Source organism: Volvox carteri (genome assembly GCF_000143455.1).
Source record: "Volvox carteri f. nagariensis unplaced genomic scaffold VOLCAscaffold_29, whole genome shotgun sequence".
In the NCBI taxonomy this organism is placed as follows: Eukaryota; Viridiplantae; Chlorophyta; class Chlorophyceae; order Chlamydomonadales; family Volvocaceae; genus Volvox; species Volvox carteri.
This window is the reverse complement of record NW_003307572.1, coordinates 50,767-63,297: the sequence shown is the minus strand read 5'-3', so window position 1 is coordinate 63,297 and position 12,531 is coordinate 50,767. Positions and strand designations below refer to the sequence as shown.

Here is a 12,531-nt window from a genome sequence, read left to right as displayed (position 1 = left end):
TGTTCAAGCCTCTGGGGATGAGGGCTGATGAGCATCTGTTGAGGTTGGCTCAGCTGCCGCGGTGGGCGGTCTCGACAGCGGGTCCGGTGGAATATCTAATGAGCATCATTCAGGTTTGGACTTGGAGGTTTGGACTTGGAGGTTTCTGTTTCCGTCGTCACACCGCGCCGAATTGTCCGCGCGTAGTACGTTGTCACGCACTCCGGCGTCCAGGCGCCGCAACCCTTCGTGGACCCGCAGCGGACCCGCATCGAATTGAACGCATCGTATCATGTAGAGCAGTTCTGCGCTGTGACCGCAGCAGGCATGAAAGCATCCGCACCCGCTAGGCAGAAAGCAGGGAGGTAGGGGCATTCTTTTTGATGACCGATGGTGGGTGCTGGTGGGACTTTTGCGGTGGGATTTTTTTGTGTTTACCCAGTGATGATGCCCGCATGTAGAGTTGTGGCAAGAAACTTGTGTGCGCGGAGAGGCGCGGAAGAGGCGCTGTGGTGGATGGGTGGCTGCGGGCGTTCAAAACAGGCTCTTGCTCATGGGTGCGATGAATGGCTTCGTGAGCCTAGAGAAGTCTCTCCTGCGACTGGTAGCGGCTGGAGGCGATGCAGCTGCTTTGGGACAAGGCGGGTTAATTTTTGAGTCCGTGTACGGCTTTGCTGTAAATTGTGCCCGTCATCTATCCTGGGGAAATTGGAGGGTGCCATTGTCGTTGCCGTGATTTTCTGTAATTGTCGTCGTCGTGAATACAATGCCGGACAGATTGGCCGTGCCGATGGCCGTGTCTAAGGCAGGGGAGCGTTTCTTTACTTCGTTGGTGGTATATTAGCCGTGGTACGGCGGGGATTCCTTCTTAGTACCATTTTAGAGCCCTGTCCCAACCTAATCAGAGGTCGTGTCATGCGGGCAGCAGCACAACTGGTGAAACACGTCGTTCATTCACTCACCCCAGATCATCCTGAGAAGCAGCTGTCAATGGCGCTTAGCACCTCAGGCGTGTATCAGTCGCATAACCAAATGGCATATATCGCTCCGCCCTACACCCCACCGGGGTCGCAAGCCCGGAAGAAGTGTGTGACGCGAAAGCAAAACAACAGAACTTCACTTTCATTTGTGACCGCACACCGATGTCCGTACAGTTCCCCTAATCTCACCTTGGCCGTCTCCAGGTACACCCACGGCTCCACCTCATCGGGCCGCCCTCGTACCGCCTCACATACGGTTGCACGGTCTCCCCACCACCGCCCCCGCTCGTTTCTTTCCGGCACCCCGCGTGTGCCACCTTCCGTACAGCGTACAAAGGCAGGCAGTGCAGCTAACCCCCCTATTGGGCAGCAGCCTGCAGGCCACCCTAACATCCCTCTCCCAAACGCCCAACACACACATGCAAGACAGCACACGATACAACATGTGCGATATAACCGGTGTTTAGAACTAGGGACTGCACCCCTGCCTCCCGGGTCCCTACGGCTTAGGAGACCGGCCTAGTGCCCCAACAAAAAGCCCGCAAGGAAGTTGACAAGCGATACACGGCGCCGAGCACACAGCGCAAAGCGGTTGGCTGGGCCGTTGTGAGGCGCATTGAGAGGGGTGCAAAGGAACGAGGCTTGCCTCAACAACCTGCAGCGTGGCCCGTCCACCCCTAGGGACCCGGCCACTCCTAGCCGCTCACGCAACCACCCATCCACCCACCCTTCCACCATCCAGGGTATGTAACGGCTGCCATGAGTTCCTCTGTCCCCCACTACGGTCTCCTCTACCCGGACGGAACCCAACCCGACCAGCCCACACTGCTCGGCGACCCCCTCGGAGCTCCCGTGACATCGAAACACGCCCTATAGTCCCCGTGGTGGGACCCACCCTTGTCCCTTTCGCCCTCGCCCTCCCTGGTCCTCCATACCTCGAGCTCAATTCCTTTCCTCCTCCATCCGCCCACCCTTTCTCCCACCCCCCCCCCACACACCCTCGTCCCCTCACGCTCCCGTGCTGAGCGCCACCTTGTGCACCATGGCCTCCTTCTCGATCAGCTGGCAGCTCTTGTCAACCAGCTCCAATAGCCGGGCTGAAAAAGATGAGGTGAAATGAAATGAGGCGAGGGGTACGTGAGGAGGAAAGAGGGGCGAGCGAGGGGACGGGGGGAAGGAGGGCAGGGCAGCAGCGTAATGAAACCATAGCAATGTCCAAATGGACAGACGCCCAGATCGCACTGACACGGGACATGCGGAGAGAGGTACGGATACACGTCATGGGTTGACAGCACCGGGCCGCCACTTGGGGAGGGTCATAACTCTTGACTCGCTTCCAGTTTTCGCTCCATCCCATGCCCCAAGCTCCAGGGTGGGGTCGAGAGTGAGAGGAGCCGTGGGTCAGGAGCGGTCGCATACAGCCGCGTGCTAGATCCTATATCAAAAATTCCAGGTCGTTGAACAGGGAAGGACCGACGTGGGCGTTGAGGATCTACACCTTGGGAGCGAGATACCATGCCCCCCTCCCTCTCCTCTCCGCTCTGCACCACCGCGCTCTTCCCCAGTCTTCCACCCACGCGCCCAACCGCTCACCAATATTCCCTCCCCAGCTGTTGAGCTGCTCCTCGGGGCTCTGAGGCTGGGCCAGGGTGATGATTCCCGCGGGTCGGTCAATCTTGGCGCGAATGGCCTTAGCCACCACCAGATCACTGACGTGCTTCTCCATCTGATCACGATGGGAGGGGTGGAGAGAAGGGAAAGGAGGAAAGGAAGGAGGGAGGGAGCGGAGTCGGGTGCGGGTGCGGGTGGCAACGCAGGCCGGGGAAGGGTGGCCGAGCCGCGGGCCGAGCAATGGCGGGACAGGGGTCGTGTAAATGGGAAGTCAGAGAGACGGCGCAATTCGGCCACCCGGCAATATGACAAAACCGTAGGAAAGGCTACAGGGAGGACGGTAGCTTGGTAAAGGCCTGAGCTGCTGTCCATGCAACCCGTAGCCACCTCCGTCGTCCACCCACCAGCCCCAACCCAGCTCCTACCCCAGCGGCACTAACACGCCCCCATTTTCCCCCACCCCCCACCCGGCCCCCCCCACCCCGCCCTCCCCACCCCGCCCTCCTCACCCCGCCCTCCCCACCCCGCCCTCCCCACCCCGCCCTCCCCACCCCGCCCCACACTCCCCCATTTCCCACCCTCACCCCGGCGCCCCCCGCCCTCTGGCACCGCGCGCACCTGTTCCGGCATCAGGTCGAGTATGGTGGACAGTCGGGAGGTGCGCATGCGGCTGTAGTACTTGGCCGCCACCAGCACGTTGTGCTCTATGATGCGCAGCTGCAGGTCCTCGCGCCGCTTGGGGTCTGCGGAAGGGAGAAGGGGCGGTCACGTTGACGCGCGCACGAAGGGGGGATCGATGAAGAAGGGCGGAGGGTCATCATGCGCCATCAGGGCGATGCAACACCAAAGAATTAGCTGCCCGCTTCCCCCCCTAAAGCACCAGTCCTGCCGTGCCCGGAGGGGGGTTGGGGTTGGGGTTGGGGGGGAAAGACGAACCACGAACGAGTGAAGCTGCTTGGGATTGGGGTTGGGGGGGAGAGACTGGAGCGGGCGGGTAAGCTGGCGGGATGAGGACGACAGCGGGGGAGAGCCACGGCACAGACCCGCAAGGGAATCCACCACATTCGCAACTGCCTGGTGATCCATCAAAATACGAGCGGGGGGTGGCTGACCAGGAGGATCTGAGCCACGCGCGGGGTGTGTGGAAAGGAGGGCGAGAGGGACATCGCCGCCACTTCCCTCTCCCTCCCCCTCCTTCCGTTCTTAGCTCTGAGTTGGGGCGGCCCCTAAGAACCCATGACCCCCTCAGGCTCCTACAGCGGTGGGCTTGGGTTGGTGGCTTAGGACGTCGGCTTTAACTTAATTTCCTTTTACTTTGGCACATTAGCCCGGCCCACATCCACCCCCCCATTCCCCATTCCCCCAGCACGTACATACACAGTTAGGCAAGATAGAGACACACACACACACATACGCGTGCGCGCCCCGCATCACCCGCAAAGAGGCTGTCACTGAACGCCGCCATCTCCCCGGAGTACTGCGCCTCGAAGGCCGCCCAGCGAATGATTTCACTATTGGTGAAGGTGGTCAGGAGGGCCTTGTACTCGGGCAGCTCCGACAGCTTCTTGTCCTGGGGATGCCGGGATTGAGGTTGGCGTTGGGGATTGATTGGGATTGACGATTGGGTTCCATGTTGTTGGCGTGGGAGGGGGCGACAGGAGAGGCGATATTGGATCACGCATGTCGACAGGCGGGTTCGTATGGAGGTGAGAAGAGGGGGTACGGGATGTGTGTGTGTGGGGGGGGGGGGGGAAAGGGGAAAGACGAGCCACGAACGAGTGAAGCTGCTGACAAGGAAAGAAAGTTCAAGTGTGTGTGGGGGGTGAGAGAGGGGAGGACGTAGGCACGGTGATGCGCGGTAACGTGGCGTGCTGAGTGAGAGCTTCGAGGGAGGGATGTGGCCAAGGGGGAGGAGGCAAGAAGGGAAGGTAGCCGTGGAGATGGCAGTGAGTGGCTTGCAGACGCAAAAGCAGCACCAGCTAGGCAAGCAGCATTCTAGCAGCAGCATCCTAGCAGTAGCAGCTCCCCTCCTTCTTTCACCCCCTCCCTGCCGCCTCCGAGCAGCTCCCCTCCTCTCTCCCCCCACCCCCCGACCTGCTGTGTGGTGGTGAGCAGGGTGGTGCGGTCGCTGCTGCTGCCCAGGGGGGTGGAGTAGGCGGGGGTGAGCACCAGGCACCAACACACGTGCTTCAGGACCTGCACGGGAGGAAGCGGGAGGGGAGGGGGAGGGGGACCGGGGGGGGTGGCAGGCAGGGCCGTGTGTATGTGTGAGTGTATGTGCTGTACAAAGGGCGGATTGCAGTAATTGCCGCGTCCGGTGATGGGCCAGAAAGCGGGGATCGACGCACCACGAGCGAGTGAAGCTGGGGAGTCAGAAGGCGGGGACGGGGGAAAAATGTTTCTGAAGCGAAACAAAGTGCGATACCTGCATGTCCAACCCTCCGGCGAAATATATACACCTCAATTCTCACATCGCTCCGAAACCCTGATCGGCACCAGGCCTTGTCGTACGACTGGTAGTCCCTCCTCCGGCGCCACACGCCCGGTCCCGGCACCACCTAGCCGTTGTTGTGAGCCGCAGCATACCCGGGGGGAGCCTCCGCACCCCTAACCCTTCCCCCCAATACACATACACACACACACAAACCTGTCCCCGACCTGTTTCCCCCCCCACCAGTTCCCTCCCTCCCTCACCGGCATCCACTTTGCCACCTCCTCCGCAGCCGCCACATGCACCTCGTATATCGCCCGATAGCAGCGTGTCATCTGAGGCGGGGTGGAGGTTGGGTTGGGGTTGGGTTAACAGGGCGGGGAGACAAACAGACAGACACACACGCATACAGATACCTGCCAACCTCCGTCCCTTCCGCTAAATCTCTTCTTCCCCTACTTTTCCCCGACTGACCACCTCCCCCGCAGTTGACTGAACCGTACACAGATTCTTTAGGTAGAAAAAACTAGAGGGCTAGAATTTTGATTATCTTTTTTGATAGGCCAACTACAGGCCTTGATCCAACCATGGCCAATGTTATTCTTTCCTCTGTAATAAAAGGTACTTTGATTGCCGTACCAATTGTAATTGTTTTTGGTTTTAACCGTAGCCTCAGATGCCTACCGGATAGAAAGGGCCTTTCCCGTGCTTTCCTCCCTCGCCCCCTCCCCCCCCCACCTCCAGGTAGTTGTTGAGGTGGCTGTAGTACCGGATCAGCAGCTCGTAGTAGCGCAGCTTCAGCTCCGAGAGCGGAGGGGTGCCCTGGAGGGTGTGCGGTGGTGGCGGTGGCGGTGGTGATGGTGGCGGTGGTGGGAGGCAGGGAGCGGACCGTGTCAGCGGGGTGCGGACGGCCGGGAATGACCCCGGGGGAAGGGAGCTCTCGACTTCCGGACCCCCTGAGACCCCTAAGGGAGGAGCCACCCGGGCGCCCCCGGGGGATAAGACAGGAATGGAGCGGGGCACGGCGGCAGTGGGGCGGGGGGGAGAGTACCGGGGAGGCCGAGGCGATGACGGCAATTCTGGAAGTGATGCCGACAAGGGCGCTGCTGAGAGGATCGGGGGGTGATCAGGGCAGGGAGGGAAAGGGCACAGAAGCGGCGGCCCAACAGCAGCAGCTGCCGTCCCCGCCCGGTAAGGAACCACTCCGCCTCGCTGGCTGCCCCTGCCTGTACTCCTTACACAGTGCTGGGTGCCGGGTCCCCTCCCGCTCCCCCTCTCAACAGCCTTCCAAAGGAAACTGCTGCCCCGTCCACCGCCCCCCTCCCTTTTCCTCACTCGTCTTAGCCTCGGATCACGTCTCCGCTGGCGGCCTCCTCTTCATCGAGCCCCTTCCCCTCTCTGTCTTCCCTTACCTCCCTTCCCCCCTCCCTCCCTCACCCACACTCACGCAGCCCTCACCCCCAACACTCCGAAGGGTATTGTAGGGCACTTGGGAAGAACGGCAATCTTTCCTTTTCCAACCCACTATTTAGTAGGACAGTTCGCGCTGGGGTAGGGCACTCATGCCCCAGCCCCAGCCCTTAGAGCAGCTTCCTAGCCCTTGGAACCCCGGCTCCCCAGGGGCCCCCCTGGCCCCTCCCTTCCCCTCCCCTCCCCCCCCAAGGCCCCCCCTACCTGTTCCGCCTCCTCAATGGCGGTTCCCTCGATGCCAATCTCCCCCTGGCTCTCCCCCTTGCGCTCAACGAAGGCCCGCGGGGAAACCTTGCGAGACAAGATCTGGGCCCGGACGAAGTCCTTCTTGTCCAGGCACAGACGGACCTGCGGAGAGAGGTGTGCGGGCGGGGTAGGGCCAGGTAGGGGGTGGGCCAGTAGGGGGGATTTAATAACACGGTGATGCGAAGGGGGAGCAGCAAAGGGAATCAATTGCTGACACACGTCCGGCGTATCGGCGGACTGCTGCTGCTGGTCCGGTGAGTCTTAAGTGATGGAGGAGGAGGAGGTCGGCTGATGGCCTACTGCCTGGACGGGGCCTCCGGGGGAAAGACGAACCACGAACGAGTGAAGCTGCTGCCAGGGACGGGGACGGGAAGGGAAAGGCGGGTCACAAGGGAAAGGCGCAACCGCGACCAGGTGTCTCTGTCTGTCTGTCTGTGTTTTCACTCCGGGGGGAGGGGGAGATTACATGGGGAAAGCCAAGGAAAACAACCGCCGACGGCAAGGGAATGAGCCCTTCGCGGGACCGCCTGCCCTAGGAAGCCCCACACGACCAATACGGGAGGTTGGGAGAACAACGGGAGCCAGAACGACTCCGTCAACCAACCCTGCGGTAAGGGTGGGACAAGGGACAAGGGTTGGGTGGAAAATGTCCCAAGAAGCAATCACCCCTCGGGACTTTTGCGGACGGGGGCCCGGGGCGAGGAGGAAAAGTACTCCCACTACTGGCCGCGGCCGCAAAAGCCCCTCCGCGCGACCCACGGGTCGTTGCGGCCCTCTGCTGGCGTTCCTACTCCCCTTTTCATCACCGCTCCCCACTTCTCCGGCCCAGGCGGCCCAGGCTCACCTGCTCAAGGATGAAGGCGATCTTCTCCGTCTTGGCCATGGCGCCAAACGTCTCCTGCGCGGAACATAAAGGGCGACGCGGGGACCCCCCCCGGGGGCGGGTAAGCAGGTGGGGCTAGTAGGAGGGAGAGAGTATGTGCCGGAAAGAAACAAAGAATAAAAATTTGAAGTGATTGAGCTGCAGACATGCAGCGGCAGGGCCTGGAATTGGGGAAATAGGGCGCCATTAGATTCTACTTACATGTAAAATCCAGATCTGCAACTATCACACCACCTCCTCACATATCCCACTGACAGACCCACTCAACCCCGTGACTTCATACACACCATGCCGTACCTTCCTCCGTTCTCCCACCCCCAAGCCAGGACAGCCTGATCCCTAACGAGTCCCACCACAAACAGGGGGCTTCTCCACTCACCGTGGCCCCTCGCATACATACATACATACATACATACACCCACTCACCACCGCCACCTCCTGTAGTATATCCGCCGCCTCATCCACATTGCCATCCGCCTCCTTGATGGCGGCCAGCCGCTTCGTCAGCCGGGCCCGCTCGATCTCAACAAAGATCTGGGACGAGGATGGGGTGGGGGTGTGGAGGGATGCCGGCGTGGATCACATGCGAAAATCGAAAACGAACTTACAACAAAAAACTGCCAAGTGACGTCCGAAGCGTCAACTGCCGCTGCTGCCGGACATGGGAGTGAGGGATTGTGGGCAAAAGGCCGAGCCGGGCGGGTTGGCAGCGCAACCCGCGGGCTTCTATCCCTGAATGAGCCATGATGCATCATGATGCAAGTGGTGCTACTCGTAAACCTCCAGGGGAAGGCTGGTGGTGAAAACAGACTGCGGATCGGTAGCTCGGCGCGGACGCTCGAGTGTGTTGCTGAGGTGTGGTGTAAATGGGCCACGTGTGGTGTGAATGGGACCAGACCGCACTTGCCTTGCCCTCCGTGACCGCCTGAAGTGTTTTAATCAGGGACACACGGGTATCCTTGTCCGCGATGCTGTCGATGTACGACATGGCTTGTCGTACGGTTGCTTGGATGGCCTGTGACGCAAGGGGGGATAAGGTTGAGGCGGCAAAAGGAGGCCGGAGGCGGGTCCTGGTTGGGGTGTGAAGAAGCTGCAAAGGCAGCTGGCACGCAGGGGGTTTTGGAGGTTCCCTGAACCGCGGCCGCACGGAGCTCGGCCGACCCTTACGTCATGGCAAGGAGGAACAAGGCGTCGGTGACGGGCCTCACTTGCTTAAGTTGCGATCGCCGCTTCGTCAAAAGCATCACGTTTTCCTCCAGAGCTCTCCAGTCTTTCGCTTCGAAGCAAACCTCCAAAATGGCTGTGCAACAAGCTTTGGTCGCTGTCACGTCCTCCACCAGCCGACTTGACTTCTCCAAGTTTAAAAGGCCCTCAATCGCCTGGGAAATTTGACCCTGTGCGCAATAGGCCACCAAAGAAAGGTGCTTCGCAAGGGTTCCCGCGCGGTAGATCTCACGATAGCTTCACGCTGGAAATCACATTACACGAATAAACAGTTGTCTCATTATCGTCTGGTTGTAGAAAGCTTACCTTCGCTGCAAGCTCCTTCTGTGCAGTAATGTCCGCAGTAAGCTTCGCCATGTCCACTGTCCCTGCCTTCCCCTTCTCCTTGTCATCCATATCCATGGCAATATTGCTTGCAGTAAACTCGCCTACGGACATCTTAGCGACGCGTAGCTAACGGGCAATGAATGAATAAGTTTATAGAGACCTTGCGCCGCGACGAGCCGACAGAGATGAAAAGATTAAGACTGGTTTTCTAAAGGGTATTGCATACTGCTGTCGTCACAGGCAAAGGTATGCCTGAACCTTCCATTCCTGAGATTCGTGCGACTCCCTCGAAATGCGGTTAGTCGTTACAGTCGTACTTGCTGTCCTACTTCAGGAACGTCATACTAACCGATACTGATTCAAAGACTCGTGTAACCTGCTGTTTCGTAAATGTGTCAGGTGCATGACTAGGCAGGGTAAGGCTCGTTATCCAACTGTCAGGATTGGTGCCTTTGGTGCTGAGGGAGGCAGGTTGGCTACCATGCTTCCCTTCGAGTAGCATCCAGCCTAAATCTGTGACTTGGCTGTGACATTTGGGTTATAGTTGCCGTTGATCGTGGTGTTGGCCACACCCTTAAGTTACCGTAAGCACGACAGTATCAGACCTGTCATGCACCGAAGATTTTTTCACCGAAAAATGTTTTTGTCGGTTAAAGGAGGATGCCGATGGCCGACTTTTTGAAAGGCAGCACCGCCATTGCAGCAAAATCTTTTGGGTGCAAGAGGTACTACTGCCGGTACACTTTCTTCGGACGCTACTGCGCACCGATGACGACCACCCTGCTTCAAATGTGAACCGGGTCTGTGGCCACGCAGTGCTCCAGAACGACCTGTACATATGTTAAATATACGTCACATGTATATGTGAGTATATGTGAGTATACATCTGTGTGTGTGCGTGTGTATATCTGTGTTACTGCTATACATCGATCCTGGCCTGACGCTGGCCAGGGGCACCTAACCGTACCCCACCTGGGTGTGTGGGTGTGTGTGAACGGCGAGCTAATCATCAGCTCCAGTCGCAACCTCCAGACTGGCCAGAAGACGTTCTCAAGCCTAAACAGGCATCACCGTATTGAGCTAACAGGAGCCGAACGTCGTCCGGTCTCGTGGTGGCTTTAGAACGACTAAAACTGTGTGAATAGTGCTGCCTGACAGTAGTCAGCACTAGACTGTGCGACTTGAGCTGCACAACCTGCTTGTTGGAAAGTGACCGACACTCGTATACCAGTGAATGGCGACAGCAGTAATAGGACCCGGGAGGGATCCGTGGCGCTTTGCTGACTGCTGCACACTGCTGCACACACAATCGCACACAATTAAATTCACATTCAACAAAGAAAATCTCTTCTGTTCTGTCTGTTGAGGACAGAACAGTTTGAGCCATTCCTGCATGCATGAGTTTCAGCAGTACCCCTTGCTAACCCTAAGCCATTAAATGCGGCACTTAATAAGAATTAGGAAATGCTTGGTGATGACTTCCATAATAAGCTCATGAGCTTTGAAAGACGTGGCGCAGGAACTTGTTTGCGTGTGTCAGTTAGTCAATCCTGATAGTAATGCGGTGTCTTAAAAAGGGTCCGAGCGGGGTCTGGCTTGCTGGTTCGATCAAGACGCTAGGTGAAGGACTGTATTAGGACTAACATTCTGTGTAAAATAATGATTACTGTACACAGCGGAAAAACGCATGTTTACATAAGTATTATTCTGGAGCCCACGGCGTCGTGCAGCTGTAGCAATATCCTTAAGTTGCTCTAGCAGAAGTCAGACTGAAGCCCTTGCACGCTCTTGCCTTAGATTTAAGGACCTTTACACCTTATCAAAACTCATTTTCGCATTTTAAGTGCGGACGGACATATTCACTGTCTTGTGTGGCTCTGGATATCCTTCTTAAGCCTGGGCGATGCCATTGGGTCATGCTAGGCATTGCTCAGTATGTCCAAAACATCGGGGCCTTCCGGGGCCTCCACTCGGCCTCCGGCTGCAAAAATGGAGGGTGCGACTACATGGCTGGAACTTTTGACGGCAAAAATTCTATCGTGACTCTGGGAAAAGTCGCATCACAGCGACATCACGCGACGCTCAAGCTGCTGCCATTGTAGTTATGAGCCGTAGCAGGCCGTAGCCTATCGCAAGCGGTTGTAGCCGTTATGTAGCCTATTGATGCCCAATAATCTGACGCCACTGGTGTGACGGCCCAGGATTTCACTTTGTGTATAAAATTATATAAGCCGTTGGCCTGGGTTGGTGGGACTCCTTGCTGTTATTTGTACCTTCATGTGCGTTTTTCCCAAGCCACACCGCATGATTCCCTGCATATTTTCACAGAATAATATATCAGTTAATTAGCATTTACAAGGTTAAAATTGCAGTGCTTCCTGTCGAAATTCTGAGTTTCGGAATGCGGCTTCCGCAATTGCACAATCCAGCTATGAGCAAGAATTTTAGGCAGTCGAGCTCCTGGATAGCATGTATGTGCCTAATTGGGGCAGATGTGATTGTAAGCAGCCCTGCCAAACGCAGTTATTGGCGTGGCTTTATACATTCTCACGCTCCCAACCCGCTTCCCGCCCAACCAGTACGGCTCCGCCATGTGCCTTGTATATGCATGTAAGCATACTTATATATTTTTTCATGGCCTACTGAGGAATTTGTTGAAACCCGATTTCCTGCGACGCACGTTAGACGGCAGAATCCTGGTATTTGGTGTTTGCGGCGGTTCACGCACGGCGAGGCGTAGAATTTGCAAGTGGTTAGCTTTTGCCAGTTCGTTTATACATTGCAAACCATGCGTCTTGCCTTTTACAATGGGGCCTAGCTTTTAGCAGCATCCTCAACTGTTGGCTACCTATCAATTTTTTACCTGAAGTTAAGAGCAATAAATATGTACAAGAACCATTGTTAGCATAGCTGGAATCCTATCTCTGGCGCCTTCCCATGGTCGCGTGCGTCCCGTGGAGGCGCAGTCCGAGCTAAGGCAGCGGGCTGCTTGCGTAGTCGTTTGTTGATGTGGCGTGGTGGGCTCGGCGCAAGTATGGACTTCGCAACATCCACCCACCGGCGGAGATGGCTCTACACAAGAAGCAAATTGGTACGTTCAGAGAAGTCCACAGCGAGATCGCCCGTTGCATCATTTATGTTCGTGCTCATGTTACTTATTTGCTCGCTGAAACTGCTCCTGTCCGCTTGTCAGCGCCATCCCGGCAGCGTCTTCAAGCGTCGCCATCCGAAGCCTCCCTGGTCTCAGCATACCCCAGACCTTCACGCCATAAAATCACGGAACCTGTAATATTGTCTTCTCGTCTCATCTCGCCCTGGGTCTGCAAAAGGTGCCGGGGCGGGGACCCGGGGAACAGGGCCAAAGCGCTGTGTGCAGGTGC

At 57.5% G+C, this 12,531-nt stretch overlaps 2 protein-coding genes across 2 annotated transcripts in view; one reads left to right on the top strand and one right to left on the bottom strand.

Moving 5' to 3' along the window:
* Nucleotides 1–75: 75 nt before the first annotated feature.
* Nucleotides 76–9,226, bottom strand: VOLCADRAFT_105455 (uncharacterized protein; the record flags this gene model as incomplete). Its single annotated transcript, XM_002952272.1, has 17 exons — nucleotides 76–289; nucleotides 1,972–2,056; nucleotides 2,553–2,685; nucleotides 3,189–3,313; nucleotides 3,683–3,691; nucleotides 4,005–4,140; nucleotides 4,665–4,766; nucleotides 4,919–4,933; nucleotides 5,265–5,336; nucleotides 5,740–5,823; nucleotides 6,676–6,819; nucleotides 7,562–7,615; nucleotides 8,027–8,134; nucleotides 8,209–8,249; nucleotides 8,504–8,615; nucleotides 8,809–8,994; nucleotides 9,131–9,226. The coding sequence occupies 17 exons, from the start codon at nucleotides 9,224–9,226 to the stop codon at nucleotides 106–108; spliced, it is 1,686 nt and encodes a 561-aa protein (XP_002952318.1). The 3' UTR covers nucleotides 76–105.
* Nucleotides 9,227–11,805: 2,579 nt separating this feature from the next.
* Nucleotides 11,806–12,531, top strand: part of VOLCADRAFT_121058 (uncharacterized protein) — a gene marked incomplete at its 3' end in the record, with an annotated part of 8,407 nt that continues 7,681 nt past the window's right edge. Inside the window, exon 1 of the mRNA XM_002952351.1 lies at nucleotides 11,806–12,242. Within this exon, the coding sequence (XP_002952397.1) occupies nucleotides 12,159–12,242 (84 nt within the window). The 5' untranslated portion in view covers nucleotides 11,806–12,158. The remainder of the gene's footprint in view (nucleotides 12,243–12,531) is intronic.